This window comes from Convolutriloba macropyga, chromosome 2 (genome assembly GCF_964194025.1).
Source record: "Convolutriloba macropyga chromosome 2, txConMacr16.3, whole genome shotgun sequence".
Classification (NCBI taxonomy): domain Eukaryota; kingdom Metazoa; phylum Xenacoelomorpha; order Acoela; family Convolutidae; genus Convolutriloba; species Convolutriloba macropyga.
Window position 1 is genome coordinate 21,761,488 of NC_134469.1, and position 24,766 is coordinate 21,786,253.

At 35.9% G+C, this 24,766-nt stretch overlaps 1 protein-coding gene across 1 annotated transcript in view; it reads left to right on the forward strand.

The window, feature by feature from the left end:
- The window catches only part of LOC142358068 (uncharacterized), a 42,974-nt gene extending 39,365 nt beyond the window's left edge, over positions 1–3,609 (forward strand). Inside the window, exon 10 of the mRNA XM_075409544.1 lies at positions 2,297–3,609. Coding sequence (XP_075265659.1) covers positions 2,297–2,531 — 235 coding nt within the window. The 3' untranslated portion in view covers positions 2,532–3,609. The remainder of the gene's footprint in view (positions 1–2,296) is intronic.
- Positions 3,610–24,766: the final 21,157 nt, after the last annotated feature.

Sequence of the window (24,766 nt, forward strand, 5' to 3'; positions counted from 1 at the left end):
TTCGTGAGTGTCAATGGGTGAATTTTAGCAAAATAATAGAGGAAGATCAAAAACTGAAAAACTGGTTATATCTTATGTCTAAAAAATACAAAACAATTTGTCAACGTTTAAAAATTATTTTGTCTCAAATTTAATTTTAGTTTTTGGCAAACAATTGCGATTGGAGACGGTTATATTGAGAACATGGTTTAATATTTGCGAGATTCAAACTTTTAAGCTAGATTTATCTATAAACAACAGAGCAAAAATTCCGCAACAGTGATTCAAAAACAATCCAATGCTTTCAAAATAAGAATTTGAACGGAGAAGGAATTCAAAAACATTGAAAAAAATGGATGTTGCTAGAATTGATTGTGGTCTATTAATTACACGAAATAGTATAATGCAAGTCCAACAACTTGAGTTATTTTCTCCTTGCAAGCAGACACAAAGTGGAAAAAGCATTAGAATTAACAAGAAAAAGCAGTAAAGCGTTGAAAACTATGACATGTTCTTCACTTATAAGCAACTATGACGATTAAGATATTGGGATGTGACTTGTAGCATCAGATTTCCTGCAAACTGTAAATAAATGGTTCAATAACATAACCATGCAGAAAATATAAGTCAAATTAAAGAAAATCTTGCAAAATTATTGAAAAGTAACTAATTTAGAGTAAAAATTTTATCCATTTTGATCAGTATGTCCTTGCAAGGTATGTGGAGATCCTATTATGAGAAAAAAGACCAATGTAACCGGGGAGAATCATTTGAGCTGCAATAGTTCTTAAACAAAAAGCATACGACGCATCATAGATCACATTATGGATGAAAATTGCCTTAATTTTCGCAGTGATGAAAGTGTTCAACAAATTTGGCGAATAGACTATTGTGTATTGTCATGTTTATAAATTCATTATTATAGTTCACCTTTTCGTCATTATTTCACTTTTCTCCTGGTTCGACTTTTTGCAGCAGTGGCTAAGATCAGTTCTCGTTTTCTTTTCTTTCGTGGACAATATCGGATCTTTATGTGCCACACACAGAGCCGCACGAGCTGTCTTGTTTAATAGCCGCGTGCTCAATTCTAGGCGGCTATTATGGCGCTCGTAATTTTTTTTTACAATTCAAAGAATTTGAATTGTATTGGGGCGCTGTTTTTTTTAAGATCTGTTCACACATTTTCATGATTTTTGAAGTCAAATTGGAGTAGTGATTTTGGTCACGCCGAAATAGGAAGTGGAGCGAAAAAGCGAGTGGTTTTGCGGCGTGAAATTTTTTCGCTCTAAATTTAAAGTAGAGTGAGAAAACAGTGTTTGAACAGAAATTCGGTTTCTCGCTAGTGGGTTTTTTTTCACATGCGGCAATTTCACTTCGAGTTTAACTGTTTTTTCGATTTTTTGGATCGGATTTTTTTTCTAAATGGTTTTCTGAATCCATTCATAGTCCGTTCTAGGTCTAGTTTTCTGTTTAATCGATGAAAATTTTTTGAATTGTACGTCAGGACTTGTCCTGCTATGTTTTTTTACTTCGTCTAACAGATTTTTGTTTCGTCTTACCGTGACTTCTTGGAATTGACTTTTTCAATGACTTACCTCACTCAAAAAAATGACTTCTGAGCTCACTTATGAAACTTTAAATTTTATGAACATTTACTTATTAAAGATCAATAAGGTGCATCTAAGTAGTGCCAAACATATGCCCTAATTCTTGAATATTAGAGTCTTGAGTTTTTGATTTCGAATATTAATTTTGGGATCGTTTTTGTGCCCCCCCCCCCCCAATATTGCACGTGCATCTGGGGGGTGCAAATAATATGCGCCCACTAAGCTGAGGGGGCACAAACGGAAAAGATCCTAATTTTGAAAAGCCATATTAGGGCTTTCTCCTTATAGAGCTTATGTGTCTCATAAAAATGACAGTCCGACGCTAACCCAAAAAGTCTAGTGGTCTATTAAAGGACTGGTGGTCGATCTGTCTATTTTATTTCTATAGTTGTTTCAATTCATGTAACGCCACAAGCGTCTATCGCGGCTATTTTCCGGCAATCTGCCGGCTATGTTTTAATTTATCTCAACCTTAATTGCAAAATGTTTTCAATGATGTTTTTGCATCCAATAATTTTTTTGTTCCAAAATGATTTCATTGTTCATTTGAAGTGAATTAAGTTAATTATTCTATAAGGAACTGATGCAGTCACTGGCTCTTAACAGATGCCCTCCGCCATTTGTAGGTCAAGAGCATTTCGTCAAAAATTAGTTAATTATGTTCAGGAAATAAAACAAGTGTAATTGTCGCTAGTTTTCTATTTTTTTAGGGAGCTAGCGAAAGAGATGCAATGCAAAGCATTCAGTTTTCCCGAAGGACGAAATTATCTCCAGCAGAACTCAGGACGTCGGGATAGAGTTTTGCTTGAACATCTGATTCAAAACATGTCTCTATTGGAGCAACAGAACGAAACTAATTCTCAATCTCCAGTTAATCCAGAGGTGCCGGAAAGTGGAGCGCGAAATGGAAGCATTCTACAAGAGTTCGACCTGATGTATTTATGACTAGGCGTGGCGTGTTCTCTTTGGCTATCAGTGTACTCTATGCTGTATCCTGCTGTTCCACTATATGGCTCCAATTACACGTGATCGAGTTGACTCGTAACTAGAAATAGACTGTATTCTGGGTTATAAACAAACTGACTTTTAAAACTGTTTTGACTATTCTAATGACTCATTCTCCTATACTGGACTTGACCCGGTTTGACCTCTTGATAAATACCTGCTCCCCTCTCGACTTGATAGTCCCTTGTATGGTTAAGAATTGTCAGCTGCATTGGTGGGACTCGTCAGCGCCAAGGAACCCAAAACTAGCTCAGGAATTAATAAAGAAGCATGTTGTAGCAATATTGTATGCAGTAGCTATTGATAGCCACCATTTGAACATGTAATTATCATTAAAGACAAAACCGGCAAAAATATTTTTCAATGTGTCCTTGGCGTTGTCAAATTTCCCTTTCCCTTCCCTATCTCATGAGTAATTGATTTCGATTTAATTTCATCAGACTATATATCGTGAGCCCACAGAGATGTAAAGGCAAACAATCTTTACTCTTGTCCGTAATATTTACCACATATTTTTCCTCAGCAGTTTTAGAAGCAGCACAAATAGATATTTTATTTCACAGAGCTTAACTATGGCGTATTGGTCATTTTTTTGCAGTTTCATATATATTCGGATTGATTCGCAGTTGAAACTTGATGTAAGCTAGAAAAGTCGCACCTGAAGTATCTTAGCTGTTGTGCTTTGTTTACTCATTTTGAACAAACAAAGATTTTGAACTCAGCTCTACCAACTTGTACTCATTTAAGTTGGTTGAGTTGCAGCTTAATTTGAATGAATGTGATATGTGTCAGCAACTTGCTATTTACTGGTGCAGTGCTATTTTCTGGTGAAAAAAGAAGCCTTTTAAAATAGCATTAGTTTCAGAACTAAAGTTGAGATATAAAGCAACCGCGCTGTTCTCAATTATGCATATAATGTAATCTGGAAATAAAGAGATCCTGTTATGGGAACCGAAGTTTGCAGTTGCTTTTTGACTGAACTTTAAATCGACCGAATAAATTCAAGATCAGCATATAACTTATTTTGTCAACATACTGGGATCAAATTCGTATTAAGGGGCGGGAAATAAGGGGAAGCTAAATACTTATTGGCACCGTTATCTTTTCATTATTAATATCCGCCGTCAGCCTCTCATACGGCTATTATTTAGGCGCTCTTCATTTTTTTTTTACTATTTACTAGGTGTATTGGTGCGCTGTTTTTTAAGATCTTCACACTTTTGGGTATCATCCGTAATGTCGGTCATGCTAGAGTAATAAACGGAGTAATACTAGAATAATACTTTTTTAAGCTAGCTGTTTAATTGCTCTCAAACGAAAAGTTCGTAGCAATTACATCATTCCTGTGGTTTTTTTCAATTGCTCTCAAACGAAGGTTGTAGCAATTATATTAGTTCTGTCGGTCTTTTTTAATGCGATTTTTCGCTTGACCGATTTGTCCTCTGACCCATTTGACTTTTCGTCCTCAAAAACGGGATAAACAGGTAGCGCCCAGCGGGCATTAAGTGCTCTTAGAGCCTTTCAGCTCTGTCTCAGCTCAAACTGTTTCGGAGACATACTTATGGTGTGAAGGGAGGTTCTTAGAGGTTGAACACACCCCCACTGTTGACCCCCCACTATTGCCCAACGCGCTGTTGCCCCCACGCCACTGTCCCCCCATAAGCCCCTCGTTGCACCCACCCCGTGGCTAGCTACTGCTCGCTAAAACGCAAATTTATTCTATTTTTCACAATTTTTAAGCTTTGAAATTTTTTATTTTTTTTAAGCTATATCAGCCCTAGGTGTCAGGGAAACTCCTCTAGGGTTTGATAGTAGGTTACTGCATAGTTTTTAGTGGTAGTGGAATGGCTTCAACTTTTTAACATTACATTTTTTTGACAAAACTTGCAATTTTTTGCAAGTTTTTTGAATTTTTTTTTGTCATTTTTAGGTTTCTCCAGCCTCAAGAGCCACATGACCTCATCTAGAGTTATTTTTCAATAGTTTATTGCATAGTTTTATTGCATGCTAATTTTGTTATAATAGTTTATTGCATAGTTCCTAGATGTAATTGAATGTTTTTCAAGATTTTAATATCATGAATTTAAGCAATTTTAAAAAAATATTTGCATTTAAGTTTTTTGAATCTTTATGATTTTGTTTCAATTTTTTCCGTCACCAGGGTCGTAGGGACCCCTCCAAGGTTTGATAAACAGCTGTTGGATAGTTTCTGGAGTTATTGGAATGGTTTTCAATATTTTAATGACTCCGGCATCAGCCGTTTTTTTGATAATTTTTCAAATTTTCGGTAAATTATTATCTATTAATATTATTAAGTTTGTGGATCTTTTAGCCAGTTGAACTATTTAAAGCTTGGAATAGGGATAATGGATAGTCCTTGAGACAATGAAATGATTTTGAAGATATTAATATCCCGAATGTTAGCAAGATTTTGCTATTGTTTTTTCAAAATTTTTGAATATTTTTGTTTTTTTCTGAAGTTAACGATCATTACTGGCAAACGAAACTTTTTAAGTCTTGCAGATGGATTACCTGACATAACTCCAGAGACAAAAAAATAGTGGATGGTTTTGAACGTTTGTTTTTTCACTACGAAATCTGAAATCTTTAAATTTTGCAATATTTTGCAAATTTTTTATCAGTTTTTCTAATTGATTTATTTACTAACATGGTTAGAAAACTAAAAGTTGCAGAGTCGAATCAAGCTAAAGCTAGCCTCGCTAAACTGTGGCTAGCTACTGACGAAGCCAACCGCTCGCCGGTTGTTTGAGAGCAGTTTGCCCGACATTAGTAGGTTATGTTTGTACAACTTCATCTGACCCATTTGACCTTTTTTCTTCATAAACGTGACGGACTCCTAGGATCCGGAGGGAAATAAGTTTTCTTGGAGCATTTCGGCTCACTGGACTGTTGGTATTCGATTCACAGAAACTGCTTTGGAGACATAAATTTGTGGTCTTCGCCCCCTCAATCCCCACACTGCACATTGTTACACCCGTAACCCAGAGCGCTCGATCCCCCATCGACGCTGCCCCCGCCTTCCCGCCGCGATAATCCCACGCCACTTCAAGTCAAAGCTAGCCTCCCTAAACCGTAGCTAGCGAATGACAAAGCCACCCCTCGGCTTTATTTTCTGAACAAAAAAACTTAGCACTAAGTTTAAGTTATTTTTAAGTGATTTTCTCAATTTGACCCGCTTTTAAAGTTTTTTTTAGTTGTCCCAGCACTTAATGTCGTTCATGTATGCGTTCGTTTTTTTAATGTGTTCTAATAAAATTTGATGTTTTTAGTTTCGCTGAAATGAAGTTTGTAGCAATTCTATTCGTCCTGTCGTCTATTTTATACGATTTTTCGCTTAACCAATTTTTTGTCTGGAAATATTTTGAATGATAAATCAACTTTAACAAGATAAAGAAATTTTTTGAAAACTAAAACTTAACAACCGGAATCCAAATGCAATTTCCTTCTAAAAGATAATCAAGATCAAGCCTTCAAAAATTTTGAGGAAAATTTATGCCAATCCTCTGGGATTTTAACGAATTCTGTAACTCTTTACTCTTTTTGTCGTACAACAGAGAACGTTGGCATTTAGTTATTGAACTCAGCAAAAACAGAAACAAACCTTTTCAAAATTGTCTTTGGAGACTTCGTAACCGAGCCAAAAAAAATGGCAACCTACTAAATAAGCGATTCTCGCAACTGGGTAAATTCAAATACCTAAATAGCGAAAATAGACTAAGGCCCTCTCATTGAATCTAAGGCCCAACAAATTGAATCTGGTCATCTCTAGGACTCGAACGCTCAATTTTCAGTAAAGCTCTTGAGGACTGGAACAATCCCGTTCAGCTAAAATCATCAGAACAAAAGAATGCCTCTAAATTAAAATTAATCTTATGCAGCAGTTTGCAAATTGCAGCAAATTTTCCTCTTTTGGTACCATCAGCTGGCGAGAATCGAAATCAGATTAAATAACTTTCACGTCCTTATATCTTTTTTTTATTGATCCTTGTCGAGCTAGCCAAAAAATACTAATTGGGTATATGTTAATACATTTTGATTTACTGTCTCTAAACTCCTGGGCAGTCCTGTTCCAATAAATAAACTCTTACATCTACTTTGGTAAAAGTGTTTTCCTTTAAAGCAAATGATATTCACCGGCAACTAATGATAATAATTACTAGCAGTTTAACAATTGTGTCTGCAGCGCTATGGGCACTGTTCAATCAAAAATTGATTGTCAAGCGTTTCCGAGGAAATGCTACATGAAACACTAGTTTTTTGAGCTTTCAGTTGATAATAGTTCTCCATTCGCAATTATAATTTTTCCCAAGGTGTTTCTCAAACTCAAAACAGAATTTTTCGCTGGTTTTCCTTATCTATGATTTGTTTTCTGGTTAAATAATGGTTAGAATCGGTTCCGATAGGAATTAATTTGAAAACAGCAACTGTTGTTGGAATTTTGCGCGTTTGAAGAAAGTTTAAAATTTGCCTGCCAGCGTTTTCAAGAAATCTTTGTCATGTTAAAATGCTTACCAGCATAAGCAGCGCAAAATTTACAAATTATCGACAACATACATCTTTCAAAAAACTTTCTCTACGTCTCTCATCTCGAAATAAGATATCACCCTCATTACAATACACATTTTCGGAAGTCTTCGAATTGGAAGTTCCAGATTTCATTACTGTTCTCAGTCAATTCAGGTATGCTCATACGGAGAATCTACGCACAATGAGATTGTTTGCTGTGAAAAAGGATGAAGGTGCTCTGCAGAAATTCATCTAAGATTTGAGTTCGGTCTATGACTTATGAGTTAAAATTTGTCATGGGGTATGATGCGTTCAAAAAGTACACAGGTGCGGATTTTATAACATTTGCGGATTTGAGCATCATAAACGCACCAGTACGTACGGTCTGCTTCAAGTCAGGTAATTGGATGCTGTCCATAAATTGCTAGAGTTCTAGATTTAAAGTAGTTTTCCTCCCTGCATTATAAATAGGAACGCCTAATCTGTATTTTGAACTGATTCGCAAATTGATGAAGCAAAATTGAATTTCCGGGGACATAGACATGGCCCAGAGTGCTTGAAAAATACAAGTATAAGTTGTTTAATTCTCGAATAAGAAGCAATTGTTTTAAACATGTGTTTCTTTTTATGACTCGAAGAGGAGTATTAGGAGCCAACAGGTTTTTCAGCTGAAGTCATGACTTAAAATTTGACTTTTGCTTTCGAACATTGATTTTGTTTTAGAACGTGCGTTTCAGGGCCTGAAACGCGCGAAAAATGCAACGAAATTGCACCAATCATTGTACTTAGTTACATAAAGATTGGGAACATTCTCAATCTTTATGTAACAAAGTACAATGATTGGTGCAATTTTGTTGCATTTTTCGTGCGTTTCAGTGTTTTCGAACGTTTGACTTTAAAAGTAGCTTAGTTTGTTATAGCTGCAAAGCTGTAAGCTGAGCGGAGCTATATTGCGGTGCTCTTGGTTTTTTGTTTCGTCTGACGCTCTTCGTTTTACATTTGTTCATACAGCAAAGCTGAAAAAGTCGTTTTCTGAATGACTTTATGAATGACTTTCTTCCACTCACTGAGAGCCTTTGCGCGCGTGACGTTATTTTTTTACTCTCTCTAGTGAAAGTTTTAGATTAGATGGTCTCTGAATTCAAAACTACATTACCCGAAAAGCGCAAAAATTTTGAAACACATGTGATCTAAACTCATAAGCAACTATTTTTCGGCCTGAGCTCATTTCAAATTTGCTTATCGATCACCAATTCAGATAGTTTTCACATATGATGACAATTTTCATGTCACATAAGAATTATGTACACAACCAATTCCACTAGTTTTTATTTCTGTTTTCCAGGAAATCAATATTTACTGCCTAAGTTAACTAAGTTAGCAGAACGCTTAACAATTTCTCTATATCAGCATTTACAAACACCCTAAAAAGATTGAAATAAATCTATCCAATCTTTCTATCCAATCTGTTCCAATTCGGTTTCTGGGCAGTGGTTTTTTGTTCACATGTGGCAATTTCACTCTGATTTTTACTGTTTTTTCGATTTCTTGGATCGGATTTTTCTCTAAATGGTTTTCACAATCCGTTCACAGCTCATTCTAGGCCCAGGTTTTGGTTTGAATTAAATTTTCATTTCTCGCTAGTGGTTTTTTTGTTCACATGCGGCACTTTGATTTTGGTTTTCTGTTTTTTTTTCATTTTTTGTTCTGATTTTTGTAGGAAATGGTTTACTCAATTCACTCATAGTCTATTCTAGGTCTAGTTTTTTCTGCTTAGTCAATGAAAATTCTTTCAATTGTACGTCAGGACTTGTCCTGCTATGTTTTTTATTTCGTCGTCGCGATTTTTTTACGACCATATGACGTCACAGCCACTTCAAATCTGCTTTTTGTTCATTCGTTCATGCAATTTCATCTGAAGTGCGTGCGTGACGTCACTTTTTGCTCTTAGTGGAGCGAGTTTTTTTGTTCTTTCGCGTGATTAAATCTTTGGTCACACTTGACTTACCTCACTCTCAAAAATGACTTCCTCACTTTGAAATTGACTTTTATTCACTTTCAAAGAGATAAGGTCAAATGGGTGTATGTCACTCTAAATGAAGGTTATCAAAGAGCAGCTAATGAGGCAGCAAAAACTTATCCAGATTTTAAATCAAAATAGAACATATTAGCCTTCAATGAAAAGACGTCTTTTGGTCTGTCTTTACTGTTTTTCTAGACTGCAGATCTATGAAGCTATTGCGGCTTTTTTCTGGCAATCTGCCAGCTATGTTTTCAATATTGTCTTCTGTGTGAAACCTAGCAAACTGCATTTGGTTGCGATGTTCGAGGAACAGAGTATCACTCTACGAGCATCACGCTATGACAACCTACAAAAGTAGCTGATATCAGTCATCACAGAACAAAATTTCTAATACGGTAGGCTTTATCGGCTGTTGCCGTTTACTGTCGACATCAAGGTTTTTAGTGTAAATTTTTTTACCGTTAAAACAAATTCGGAGGGAGTGTCCATGTGGATTTTGTTCATGATGTTCATTGTTTTCATGGTCACAGGCGCATTAGGCTGCATGCGTGATGAGTCCAATATCTGGATCACAGTCAGTCGAAATTTGTCATACTTTAGCCACTTGTTCCCCGAGCCTGCTAAGATACAGTCAGGTACCGCCAGGTCTGTTGAACAAAAAAGGTCGGAATCAAATAAGGAACCCCCCGAACAGTTCCATTTGGTATATTCAAGAAATTTTGCTGCACTGTAAAATTGTGAAAAAAATTAACATGCTTAGAACAACAGAAAATGGCGAAGACAGCAAATCAGTTGACGAATTCACAAACTGCTTTTTAGAGAAAAAAAATTATTAAAACTGAAACCATTTGGAAAAAATTTAAAACGCTAGCTTTCCTCGGGCAGTGAAAGATTATTGGATAAAAAAATTCTGATGAGTGATTGATGGCTTATGCTTCAATGCAAAATCCGACAAAAAAGTGTCAAAGAGATCAGTTGTTACAGAGTTGACATCTTTGCCAAAAATCTGAGGTTAACCGTCTCATCACTTCTTGAACATCCTTCACTGCAATTTTGCAGGTTTTTGATATGCCTATGAAGGATGCGAAGCAGATAACTTGTGAAACATGTTCAGAGATACATCATGGGGTAAAAAAAAGGCTCCAAAGTTTATTTTTAATGTTTGTCGTGCATCTTCAGATTAATCGGTAGCAGGACGCTTCATGGTTTGAAAAAAAAACTAATTTTTTGGGAGAACTTTGCATTGCTTTTGAAGGAGGGCTATCGGCGGGTCAAAAACTGTTGCGCTGGTAATTTGATGAGCTTAGAAGAGTCATTTGTTTTCTGAGGCTCATTTTCACTAGGTTGCAGTGTCTTCAGGACATTGGAAGTCATTTTTATTGGTGTTAGGCATTCAATGAGATGCACAGTTCAAACTTTCTTGATAGGAATATACCCTGAAGGTAAATACAACAAATATTTTAAACAAAATTTACTGTTATACTGTCAGAAAGTTTGCATAATTTCCAACAGAGCGTTGCTGGAATAAGAGATGACTTGCAAAAAGAGATTACTGAATTTAAAAGTGAAATGCTCAACAACATAGAAGAAATTAAATTGACGCTTAAAAATTCACGATACGAGAATGAACCTCAAAAGATTACTGAGAAGTTAAGAGTGAATGCTGATCTAACTAGTCAATCAGAGCGAGAAAATAAAATCATAGTTTTCGGAGTACCAGAAAAAACAAACGATACATTAGTGACCGTATTGGACAGAATCAGTCATGACAAAAAATCAGTTGAAGAACTTGCTCGAAAAGTTGGAATCCAGACATTAAATATTGAAGATATTTTTCGTCTGGGTAAATTTAGCTCAACCCAAACTCGTCCGCGACCGCTGGTTGTAAAATTTTCAAACACTTGGAATTGCAGAATCATGATGATGTCAAATTCAAAAATGAAGGCCGACAATGTATTTATCAAACCGTTTTTATCGAAAACTGAGTGGGAAAAAGAAAAACAAGCTCTAGAGTATCGATTTAAACTTGCTCAAAACATGAATACCAACCGTTCAGACATTAAAATTAGATCAGCTAGGCTGTTTTTCAGGAACAAAATGATTGACACTAACTTATCTATAGAAGAAAATAGTCGCCTACTAACGAACTCTCCTGATTTCAGTTGACTACAATCAAGTAAAATTTTGCGTGTACTATCATTGAATTGTCGTTCATTATTAAGTATGGATAGACGAGTGATGTTGGATATCCTCCTAAAAACTATTAATCCCGATATTGTTTGCCTCACAGAAACCTGGTTAAACCCAATTATTGAAAACCAAGAAGTCTTAATTAGTCAATCTTATTCAGTCCAGTCGCGATCAGATAGAAAACATGGACCACACGGGGGCGTCTTAATAGCACACCGAAACACCTTATCATGCAAGATGGAGGTTTTGCGAACAAATTCAGATTTCATTTGTTGTTGCTTATACATTTTCAAGGAGGTTACAATCGTTATTATCACCATTTATAATCCCCCAGCTGACAGCAAATATAGAATCAGTGCAGATTTGTTCTGCAAAACCATTCAAGAGATTGTCAGAGATGTCCAAGAATATCAAAGGTCGATTGAATCGCTTACTTTCTTTTTGAATGGTGATATTAACTTCACTCACACAGATTGGCTTACTTTAAGTAGTAATTGTTCATACGAAAAAGCAGTTTTGAACGAATTCAAAAAACTAAATATGTCATCACTGCAATCTCATGCAAGCTCGCTGGACATTTTTCTGAGCAACAATGCTAATTTGTGTAGCGAAATATTAGAGGAGAAATCATTCTCAGATCACAAGTATTTGTTAGCTGAAATTTCGATTGAATATGCTGAGCAAGAACCCTTGCCTAAAATGAAACGTTTAAATATTGGCAAAGCTAATTGGAACGAATTTACGATCAATTTTAATTTTCCAATGTCTTCATTTGACTCAATTGATAATATTGTCGACTCCTTTTACCATAAATTAGAAGTAGCGTCTTCTATTGCAATTCCACTCAAAACATCTAGAAGAACGAATGCACCTTTTTACATGTCCTCTAACAGTATCCATTTAGAAAATAAACTCAGAACAGCTTTGAAAAATACACAAAACGCAGAGAAAATTTCACGACTTAGAGAAGAATTATCCATTTCTCTAAATAATGACAAGAAAAATTTTGTTGAAAAAAGCAAGGTCTGGTCAACAAACGATGCATATAAATTGATGAGACAAATAACAAAACAACCAGCTCTTCCAGAGAAAATGGTGTACATGGAAAAAGAAGTCTTTGGGTACAAGAGCATTGCAGATTGTTTTAACAATTATTTCGCTTCTGTTTTTGTTCAAGACGATACTGAAGTTGTTATTCCATTTAATCAAAGTCCAGAAATATTTCTTGATGACATTCACTTTAGCAAAGCGGCTATGAGCGAGGAAGTCAAAAACATACGTAGTGGTGCTAACTCTTCTGATGGAATCAGCCCAAAATTTCTGAAATCTGCTTTACCGTACATTTCGAATCAACTTTTGTTTATCTTCAGTTGCTGTGTTAGCAAATGTGAGTTTCCCAGTTTGTGGAAAAAAGTGCATGTACGACCCCATTTCAAAAGTGGTAGCAAATTAGATATCAAAAACTACCGACCGATTGCCATGCTTAGCTCCTTGTCACTACTATTTGAGCGTATGGTGTATAAACAGTTCTCAATCTTTCTGCAACAAAAGCTTTGCGTAGAGCAACATGGTTTTAGGAAAAATCGTTCAACCATCACTCAATTGCTTGTCTACTGCAACAGGTTGTATGAGTTACTTGAAGCCAACAAAATGCCAATGACAGTGTATCTAGACATAGCAAAAGCCTTTGACACCATCAATTATAACATCATACTTGTAAAATTATGTCGAATGGGATTTGATAGTGCTTTCTTGAGGTTTTTTGCGTCATATTTAACAGATCGACAACAGAGAGTTGTAATATCTTGCGGAAAATCGGACTTTCGACCGATCACCAGCGGTGGGCCTCAAGGGTCAATCTTCACTGTGTTTCTTTTTTCCGTTTATATAAATGACCTACCCGAAATAATTGTCAATGAGTGCTTTTTATACGCGGATGACACAAAAATCGTCAGCACTGTAGACAATAAAATGCAGCTGGAAAAAGATATTGAAAATGCTATTGTGTGGAGCAAGGAGAATCGGTTAAACTTCAATTTCGATAAATTTAAAAACGTGCAATTTTCCTTACGTAAAAATCAAAACAAGCAAATTTTGCGTCTTCCCAGCCATAGAAACATCTCACAGGAAATACACTTCAAAGACCTGGGCATATATTTTTCCGAAAATTTGTCATGGGATTATCATTTAGGTTTTGTTCTACGAAAAGCCAATCAGAAGCTTGCTTATCTAAAGAGATCAATTCCAAGTGAAACAAAATTGTCAGTTAAATGCAACCTAGTCAAAACTTACATAATATCAATCTTGTTTTATGGATCAAATGTTTGGTATGCCAGTAAAACTATCGTCAGGCAAATGGAAAGGCTTCAGAGAAAAAGTTTAAAATGGATACAATCAAACAGTCATTTTACTGATAAAGAATACAATGATTGTCTTCGATCAGTAAATTTACTTCCGATCACATATCAACTTGTCTTTTTGGATCTCGTAGTTTTGAACAGAATTTTGACAAGATAACTTCCACTTGAGGCAGAGCAATTTTGGCAAATAAGGAATGGACATCCGAAAACACGATCAAACGAGAAAATATTTTTATACTCAAACGAATGTAATCGCCAGCGTTGCCGATCAAATTTTTTCCAACGAGTTACAAACTTCAACAATTCGATGTCACTGGCACGTGATTTTCCCAGCTATAACCCATATTCAAGTCCTCACAAATTCAAAAAAGAAGTCAAAGAATATCTATTTGATTTAGCTAAGAAGAATTTTAATTACAAATTATACCCATATGGATGGACAGTGTTTGAGGGAAACCAAATTCAAGCCCCGTTAGGGACGTACTAAGCTTGGTGCAACCAAGTTTAGTTAAATTCATTATTATTATTATTATTATTATTATTAGTGAATTATTACTAAATGCAATGGTTTACTGTTAGTAAGTTTTGCAAACCTACTTGGTTGTAGATTCACTACACCTATTATATTTTTCTATTGCTGCAGTGCATGATTTTTCAAGTTGCAAGCAGTTGCTTTCAAAAACTCCAATAAGGTATATCACGGTATTTTTGTCTTGATAGGAATATACCCTGAAGGTAAATACGAAAAACGTTTCTAAACAAAATTTACTGCTGGTGAAATATTAGTAAATGTATCTTATATGGCCTCACTAGCTAAGTGAATCTAGATTTTCTTAACACCTGTCAAAAGACAAACAAAAAGTCAAAAAACAAAGCCAACTGTGTTACAAAATCTAACAAGGAGGCTCAAGGAGGCGTTTGCACATAAAGTTCCGACACTGCTCATCCACATTTTTGGCACAAAAGTCTATCAAATCAGGAACAGATAGAAAGCCCCCAAAAAATTTTAAAAAATTTTCAAAAAAAGTGTATGAACAAAAAAATTGCCTCCAACGGAAATAGCCCAGTGGAGTAACAAAAACAGCTTTAGATTAATGAGATCAGACATTATTAAGTAAACAAGTCGAGACGAAAAGCAAAATCAAAGAACAGAAAAACAAACATTTACAAATTAGTTTTTATGTCCTCTTTTTACACAAACCCTATTAACAAGTTCAAAACAGCGTCAGATAAAACTGAAACTAAACAAAATAACTTGTACTGCACCTGAAAAACATTGGACCTCTGCATAAGGCTGGGTAACAATAAGACAAAAAGGACAAAAAACAGCAATGTTGAAAAAATGGATTGTTTTGAAAGTGATGCAAACCATTCAGGAGCAATTGAAAACAAACAACATGTTTATGATCACAACTTTTTATAGAAGGGCACTAAGACCTGTCATTCAATTTTCTAAACGGTTACAAAAAGAACAACATAGACAACAAAAATTCAATTAAAACTTGCGAGAAAACGCTGTCGAAGCCGTAAAGCCATATTTTGCCCCTCAAAATATGTTAAACTGAACCTTTCTGGAACGCCAAAATTGTGGCATTCGACATATTTTTTTGAGAATAGATAACAAGAAGACAAAAAAGAATAAAACCAAAATTAAGTATTACTTTTGTATTTATCAAAAACAATTATTTGAAAGTCATGAAAGTCATTAGCGGCAAAATGAAATAAATAAATAGTTTTGTTGTTTTTTATCCAAAAGGAGCGCGTAATGATTCAGAATGTCTTACGTGTACAGAAAGAACGTATAAATTAGACAAAGATCATAAATTACTTTACTTTTTTTGCTATATACCAGTGTCGAAGCCAATAAAATCGTAAAGAATTCTTTTAAAAATTATATTGTGTACACTTGCACCTTTCCTTGAAAACGAATAAGGTCTTGTGTAACCCGTATTTAACGAGACTTGGTAACATGTAAACAATAAAGAACAAAAATTCAAAGTTGAAAAATGTTTTAAAAACAATTGTTTTCAAAGTCACGAAAGCCATCAGCTATTGACTCAAATCAAAATATCGGCTCATCTATTTTTCTATAAAAACCCAATGAAACCTGTCACTATCCAGGAGATTGCCTTCGACTAAAAAACCAAAGTAAAAACGACAGTAAAAAACAAAAGTAAAAATTCAACTAAATTCTCGAGAAAGGGGTGTCGAAGCAAAACCAAAATCTTTAAAGACTTTCATGTGTTCAATTGTGCCTTATTTTGAAAGCCGATAATGTAGAAAGTGAACTGCCAATATAGTGATAGAGTGACGAAACGAGGAAAGAAATATGAAAAAAGGGCCAATGCTTAAAATTTTTTTAAATCTAGTAGTATCAGAGCCCGAAAACTATAACTTTAAAGTTTAAACTTCGTTTAAACTTCGAAAGTTTAAATTGTAGTTCAGTAGAAAGAAGATGAAGAGGAAGCATTCTTTCTCTGCTGACACTAACTCTTTGCTGATACAAATTGTCCAAATAAGGGAAAACAGCTTATTTAAAATTCAAACTTTTTTAAAAGCCAAAACGACCAAAATCGTTCAAATAAAGAAACTAAAAACAAAAATTTTAATAGAGGTGCTTAGGAAGCCAATTGGGCCTATCAACAGTGAGTTTTGAGTTGAATTGTTCTCTTCTTTAACATTGATAAAAAAGTTGGTTAAAAAAGACCAACTGATTACAATCCGAAATTTTTTTGCATTGTAACAGTCCAAGATTGGATTCAAACCAGCCCTGCTATTGCTGTTTGTCCATTGAGAACACTCGATTGTTTCAAATGAAATAGATCTAGATAATCTGTTAGTTAAAAGATCAAAACCAAATGCTGCGTTTTTGATGATCATAGAGTGAAGTTAGCCAAAAACGGCAAAATTTTAATACCAGACTACTCTCAAGCAAAGTTGAAGTAAGACTAGCTCCCATTTTAGTTTACAAAGATTGTGTTAGTTGTTTTTGGGCGTGTACTTGCCGCAGATTTAATCAAAGTGGAGTAAAGAATTTTATTTCGGGCAATTTTTGATGAAAAAGGCTGAATTTTGAATTAATTAGCTAAAACTTTAGACAAAAAAATTCATTCAAAATAATCAGAAACACTTTTTTGTCCTTAAAAATAAAATCAAAATTACTATTAATAACAATTTTTCCAAGTTTTAGCAATAATGACGAAATTTTAGGCAAAAGTTCCGGAAAATGTGAATAAAATAACGGAAATCGATCTATTCATAAAAATTTAAACCACAATAACTCGCTCTAGAAACGAGCATTTGAGAAAATCTTTTTAATTCCATTTTTAAGCTGGACGAGCTGTTTAATGATACCACTCACAACTCTCAACAAAGAATATATCGATCGGTCAGAATTGTCTGAACAAAAAAACCAGTTGAGTATATATTTCCTCAAGAGGGGTCGGAGCAATTACCCTGAAAGTGTTTTAATCACAAGAACAAGAACCGATGGTCAAAACAAACTCTTCAAAATTTTATGTGTAAGATTTTCTCGGAAAAATTGCAATGTTACTTTGCGCTTCTGTAAAAATGTGCTGAAAAATATATATGCATTCCTTTTCCACATGAGCTTGGAAATGTTCAATATCTAAACCATTAGTTTGTTTCTTACGCACTACAAATTGAAAATTTACTGTATTTTCATCAGTTTATAGGAGAATGTCAATTTGTTCAAACGCGTATTTCTATAATCATGCATGATCATATTGATTTAGAATCAATTCAAATGTCTTGATCCGATTAGCAGCATATATTTTTGGTTTTGGTGCCAGATCGCTTGCTCTTTAGCACTGGAATTTGTGCAGGGTGTCAGTGGTGTCGTTTAAAAAAACTGATTTTCTTCAGATAAACCGGCGACGACACAGTTTTGAGTTTACTGCCAGACAAGTATAAACTTTTTTTTGTTTTTGGTTTCTTCTTTTCCAGGATATGTCTCGGATCTCACATTTTACATAACATTCCTAAAAGTTTAATTTTTTCTAGAAATATTTATTTTTCGAGCGCCTATACAATTTGGCTTACTATGTACTAAACCACTAATTTGTTTACTGTGTCTTAAAAAGTTCTTTTGCACCGAATATCCGAATGTAAAAGATAAGGGTTCGTATTAATCGGTGGAGAATAAGCGAAAAACCAATTATCATTTCCACACTAACAATCATGCAACTAAGAATGCCATTATGACTAACAGGAAAGGACGCAACGATAGTAGGGAGTTGGGCATTGTCTGCTGTGATAACTCAATTGTTCTTTTCACCGCGTTTTTCTAACATCTTTTTGCGGTGAATAGCGGTGATTTTTTTTCACCGCGTTCTCGGTAGCGGTGAATATTTTTTTTTCACCGATTAATGCGGTGAATTTTTTTTTCACCGCGTTCTCTCCCGCGGCAACTGTCACCGCATTTCTTACGATAATTCACCCTAAAACCTCGACCCGGGTACAGTTCGGTGTACCACCGCTTCCATTTCAATTAATAACTAATTTAACGAATTATCCATTTAATTAAAAATTGCATATATTGTAGGCTTTTTGCTTTCAAAACTAAATTTCATTAAATTATAAAGTCTTCAAAGCATACCAATTTTTCAAAGCATACCAATTTCAAAGCAACACCAAAGACATCAATGGATTTTTCGAAAACATCACTTGTAACAATGACAATACGTGAGTTGCTGCAATTGGCTAGCAAAATTTGAAAAAAATTTATAACATTCTTTAGGGACACGCAGACTGAAAAATAGGACCTTTGATAGTAACAAAGAAACAGGTGGAGCCAAAGTTTACATAAATTTAACTTTTTGGAACAAAACTAGAAAGATTCAGTATAATCACTTCGTTGATCCGATTTCACGATAAAGGTAAGCACGTCATGACATAAAAACAATGTCTCGTTTATATATTTTCCTGAATTTTACAGTTAAAAAAGTTAGAAAACGTATCATGTAAAGCCTCAAAAACAAGGTACATCTAGCTCTCGTTAACATCTGTACAAAAAACAAATCCAATTGGCCTATATGTGCTAATAAAAGCAAATATCTTGCGAGTTTTTCAATCATAAGAACAGGAACAGCGCCTTCGAAAAAAGAGCAAATCGATTGACTTTACTCGATAGCTCAATGATAAAATTAGGTGAACAGGTTGATGTCAACGAATGAATGCTACCATTGCTGAGTTCTCACTCTTTGACCATGTCATACAATAATTGTAATTGTTAGTCCCAGCTCAAGGCTATGTAAACTTTTATCTGTGCAAAGCATGTATTCTCACTTGGCGTGTGTTCTCACAAAGCATGTGTTCTCACATGGCAACAAAAGCTTTGATAATTTCAGGTGAACACATTTTGTAATTATTTGGCTTTAAAACATTCTGTCTACAATTCCACCAAAAAGTTATTGTTTTATCATTTAACGTTTAAAACTAGTAATAGTATTTTGATCAATTCACATGTCAACGCGTTGACTGGCCTGAGATCCGTTGCACAATTTAACCTTAAATGTGCTAATCATATATATTAGAGTAACAATTTAATTGCCACGCCCCAACTTAAACTAGCTCTCTCACCAAGGGAAAGAGATTATCCATTGTTCTCGGTAACTTTATGATATCGAAGCTCATGATCATACAAATTAATTTGAAACCGAGCTACAAAACGATCAGCTGCATCGGCACAATCAGAACGAGAAAGGAATACAAAAACGCTTAGGAAAATATAAATTGGCAGAATCGATTTCAAAAAACCGATGGAAGTCGGTAATTTTTGCTGAGTTGGCCCAAATTGATCGAAACAAAATTTTAACTGTTTTTCAATTCTAGGTCTGAAGGTCCTACATTATTAGTAGGACTCCATCTAAAGTAATCGCTCTCTTAACTATGGGAACTTGGGCAACTCATGGAAAAAGCTTTCATACAAATCCACAATGTCGTGCAACAATCAAGTCAGAAATAAAACTTGAAAAAACATTGACTTTTGTCCTTATCGCAACCAAAACGAGTTGGTTGTTCCCGCAACTTAAAACTGATATAAAAAACTTAACAAACTGTCTAGAACAATGTAATTGAATCCTTATCTACATTCTCTTACATTTTATGGTTTACCCCTCGTTCAAAGAACAAAACCTTCTTTCCCCAAAACAATTTTGAGGACAAAAGTCTCCCCTGTTACCGGCAAATAGTTTCTTTGTTCCACAACTTGTGCGTTGCACTGAAGAGAGCATCAGCGGTCAGTGCAACCATCAAGTGCCGAGCACAGTAAACGGAACCCGAAAGCTGGCAGCCGGTCAAGACAAAGAAAAGACACAGAAAAGACACAGAAAAGACACAGAAAAGACACAAAAAAAAGACAAGCAATTTTTTCAGCGACGAAGCCAAGTTTGGGTTACAAACGTCACCCCGACGAGAGGATCAAGTTTTTTTTACTGGTTTCAGACGTCACCAGCAGAAGTCCGCCCGAGGTCTCAGACGTTACCTCTGATGTCCTGTTCCCGGTTAGAGCCATCCAAAATCTCTACTTTTTTTTCGACAAAAAGCCTCCAAAAAATTGATATTTGTCCCCCAAAAAAGCTTATTTGTTACTATAACACCTCTATTCAAAAACCTTGACTAGTTTCATTATTTTCAAAGCGAGTTAAGGCAATTTTCTCATTTTTAAAGAAAAATCTGCGAAAAAAAAACACAAAAATCAGAGAAATGTTCCTTAAATCAGAAAATTCAAAAAACACAATTTAGTTTTCTGACTACATATCCGTTTCAATTGCGGAAAAAACTATTAAACCACTCTTTTGAATTGGTTTGTAATCAAACAGAAAGCTATTTGCATCGATATATCCAATCAGTATCATATAAATAAGAAATGTCGGAGAAAGTTTTTTGAATTCAGAAAATTCAAAAAACACAATTTAGTTTTCTGACTACATATCCGTTTCAATTGCGGAAAAAACTGTCAAACCACTCTTTTGAATTGGTTTGTAATCAAACAGAAAGCTATTTGCATCGATATATCCAATCAGTATCATATAAATCAGAAATGTCGGAGAAAGTTTTTTGAATTCAGAAAATTCAAAAAACACAATTTAGTTTTCTGACTACATATCCGTTTCAATTGCGGAAAAAACTGTCAAACCACTCTTTTGAATTGGTTTGTAATCAAACAGAAAGCTATTTGCATCGATATATCCAATCAGTATCATATAAATCAGAAATGTCGGAGAAAAAATGACTCGTCTCTGCAACTTTCTAGCATTCAGTAGCCCTTCTGTAGCCCTTGTTGCCTAAACGCATCGCATTTTTGCTAATTTCTTATCTTGAGCCGTCAAAACAACAATAAACTCCTAGAAAAAGAACAGGTTTCAAAGTTTTAAATTCGCAAAAAAACTGTGAGAGGTATTTTTTAATCATAGTGCTTGGTTAGGGTTAGGGAGCTAAGGAAAGTTTCTTGGGTAGTTTTATAAGTTTGGTAATTTATTCGTATTTGAGAGAAAAAGACGAGTTTATTGAAGTTTTTAAGAAAAAGGAGTTTAATGTAACAATTATTTGAGTTCTGGTCTAATTTTCAACAAAAAACAAGCAATTATTTAGGTCTGTTGAACGAAAAACGCGCGAACGTTCGGAAAAGCTTTTAGGTTTTTTTAGTGCAAAAAGCTAGGTTTAGCACACAAAACACATTCTAGGACATCATTTTTGAGAAAAGTTGCTTCGCTGGTCTTTTGAACAGGAAAAAACTAGGATCATTAGCATTCAAACCTTAGACAACCTTTTTTCACATCAAAAAATTTGCGTCGCTCCGGTTCTCAAAGCCGTTTTTCACCTTCAGTAACGAGCTTACTCACCAACATCATCAACAATCAGCTACAACAGAGCAGCAGCCACCAATATGTCGAAGCAGAACAGCGCTGAATGTCAGTTTGCCATCAATATGTTCAAAGCGACAGAAATGTCAATGAAAAAACTGCTCGATCTCCTTGAGAAAACTGTGGAGCAGAAAAAGAGTTTCCGATCATTGACTTTGATGATCAACAAAATCAAAGGCCAGGAAACAGAGCTCAAGAAACTCTCAGAGGAAGTGATGAGACAGCAGCCACATCAAAGCACTGCGTCATCTATATTGAATAGGCAAACGGCACTAATAACTCGCCTCAATGAACTGGAACTGCGAGTCGATCTGTTGGACGACGATGGCCAGCTCAGTCAGTCTTCCAGTCGCATTAGAGATGATGTCAGCATGATCTCCAGCAGAAGAAACCTGTCTCGGCAATCAACACCTGCGCCCAGTGACGACAAGGAACGAATCCAGCATCAGCGCGATATAGAAGAAAAGCAGACCAGCAGTAACCTCTTCAATCAGCCGCCCCCAATAACACCACGGCCAAGACAACCATCAATGTTTCTACAAACATCTAATGAACCAGGACTTCAAATTCAGCATGTGCTTGAAGCCCACCAAAGAAATCCTAAAAAGGAAGTTCATGAAAGTCTTCTAAAATCGAAAAATAACCTTGAAAACCAAACAAACGCTCCGAATCCTTTTACCTGCTTTGACAAAGATACCAGCCAAGAATTCACTTCTCCAACAAGACCAGGGAAACTCGAGATTGCCTCCAACCCGGTAAATAGAGATGTCTGCGATATTGAAACAGCTCAAATCAGCTTGAGTGACAACTTTGACACGTCGCAGAACCTTTTGCCTCCATTCCAAAATTTGAACCTTTCAGGTAATCACTCACTTTCAAACCCCTTCAATTTGGCAGATCCAACTATTCAATTACAGGCAGATGGTCTATTTGCCCAAAACTCGGTATTGGAGAAAACCTTTAATTTAAACTTGCCAAATCAAAGCAATAATCAGGATTCAACTGCCAACAGAAATTCTCTATACCATAATTTTCCCAATCTGCAACAGGATTTTGGACCTTCTCAAACTCAAATAGGAACAAGTGGATACCTCGATAGTCAACTGTTGAACTGTGATCTGCAAAAACTTCCCTGCTTACCCACAGTGGCAAACAGAACCTCGCATCTCCCAAGTAGAACTGATAAAATAGTCGCAGAAAACAGTTGCCTACAATCCAATCATTGTATTAATCCTATAACTGGGATACATTCCGCAGGTTTCCCTCCAATTACTGTGCCCCTGATGGAACAACAGCATCAAAATACCGTCTTAAATCCTGCAGCTCCTAATTTTCTGCCAAACCAGGTAGCTCCACAATCAAACGGAATTGCGGCTCCTGTGCGATTTCCACAACCTGTTAACAGTCAACATGGAATTGCCAGCACTTTCCCAGTTAAACAATGTGTGACACATTCCAGTCAGTTGTGTAACAACCAGTTTATTCATGGCTCACAAGCTCCATCGAACTTTCAAGCTCCAGTAACTTCCACGATCCATGCCCCAATGTGCATTAATCAACCACTAAATCATGTCGGACAAAATCAGTTAAGCCAGCCTTCAATTAACCAGAGTTTACTTCCCACTGTCAATCAACACATAAGCTCAGTATACTCGAACCCAAATGTAACAGGAAAAAGGAAATGTTGATTTCAAACATTCAATCAAATTGCCACCTTTGAAACTTCAGAACTTCAATGGTGACCCTATCCACTTTCACGAGTGGATCAATAAGTTCAACACGATGATTCACAACAACCCTTCCATTACAGACACGCATCGTATAACCTACTTGCAGAATTCTGTAATTGGGAAAGCAAAGGACTTGATCCATGCTTATTCCTGCGATCCATCTTATTATCAGACAGCACTGAATGAAATAATCCGACATTTCGGTGATCGTATGATAATTGTGAATACGTTCATTAACCAGCTCGAAAACTGGCAAATGAACTTCCAAAACAAGCAAAGCTTCATTGCCTTTTCCTCATTTTTGAAAAGACTTGTGCAAGCCTCCCAATACCTTGGATTTACAGCAGACCTCCAGTCTACAACACTCATTAAGAAAGCCAAAGAGAAAACACCACATCATTTGGTTCTGAAATGGACTGAACATTGTCTTACCGAGCTCAGCTCAGACCCGACTCTCGTCGATTTTCAACAATGGTTAGAGCTCCAAGCTCAAATCTACGACAAAGTGAGTCGAGAAAGCAATCAAAGAACCATCAGTTCTCAAGCCTCAAAGTTTGCCAACTTGAACAACCTACAAACCAAGCCATACAAAAGCAACCTCCCATTGTCAGTCAACAACGCATCAGTGGAAAACAGTAGAAAACATTGGAACTTTGCGCCTCAGCAAAAACAACCGTCAACTTCGCAAAACGTTCCAAATAAAACTTTTAACACAAAACGATCTTGCGAGAAGTGCAAACAAGAACACAGCATTGCCACTTGCCCTGAGTATCAGTTGCGCTCACCAGGTGATCGATACAACCTTGTCAGCCAAAGCAATTTGTGTACAAACTGCTTGAGCAACAAACACCACAAACAATCGTGCCCATCGCAAAAACGATGTCAGGTTTGCAGTGGATTCCACCACACAACTCTTCATGATCCTGCCAAGCAAATCAAACGCCCTGCAGCAGCCTTTTCTACTGAAGTTGTTTCTGGTAGCAATCCAACAGCTTCTAGTAGTAACGATTCAAGTCAAAATCCAAATACATCTTCTCAACAGAAAAGTCGAACAAACAAAGCCCCCAACAGCCGTTATGGCCAAACTTTCAACAACCAAAGCCAGCAAAACGTGCAACGACGTAATTTAAACGGCAATGCAATTAACCAATCGTTCAGCATTAACCAATGCTCAGAAACACCGAAGAATTGGTATGAGCAATTGCAGCTTATTCCTGTTTCATTCCTCAAGGGGAATAAAGCATTCGATACCTACGCCCTCATAGATCCCGGTAGCCAATTCAGCTTTGTATTGGACGCCATAGCTGAATTTCCTGAGCTTCGCCGTGAAACTCAACAGTCAGTACCACTACAATTTCTCAATACAGAGAACAGCATGTCCCTCTCAAAAATTGTTGAGCCAGTCACAATAACTCCATATAAGTCAAATGAAATATCGTTTGAACTCTCTCGGACGTTC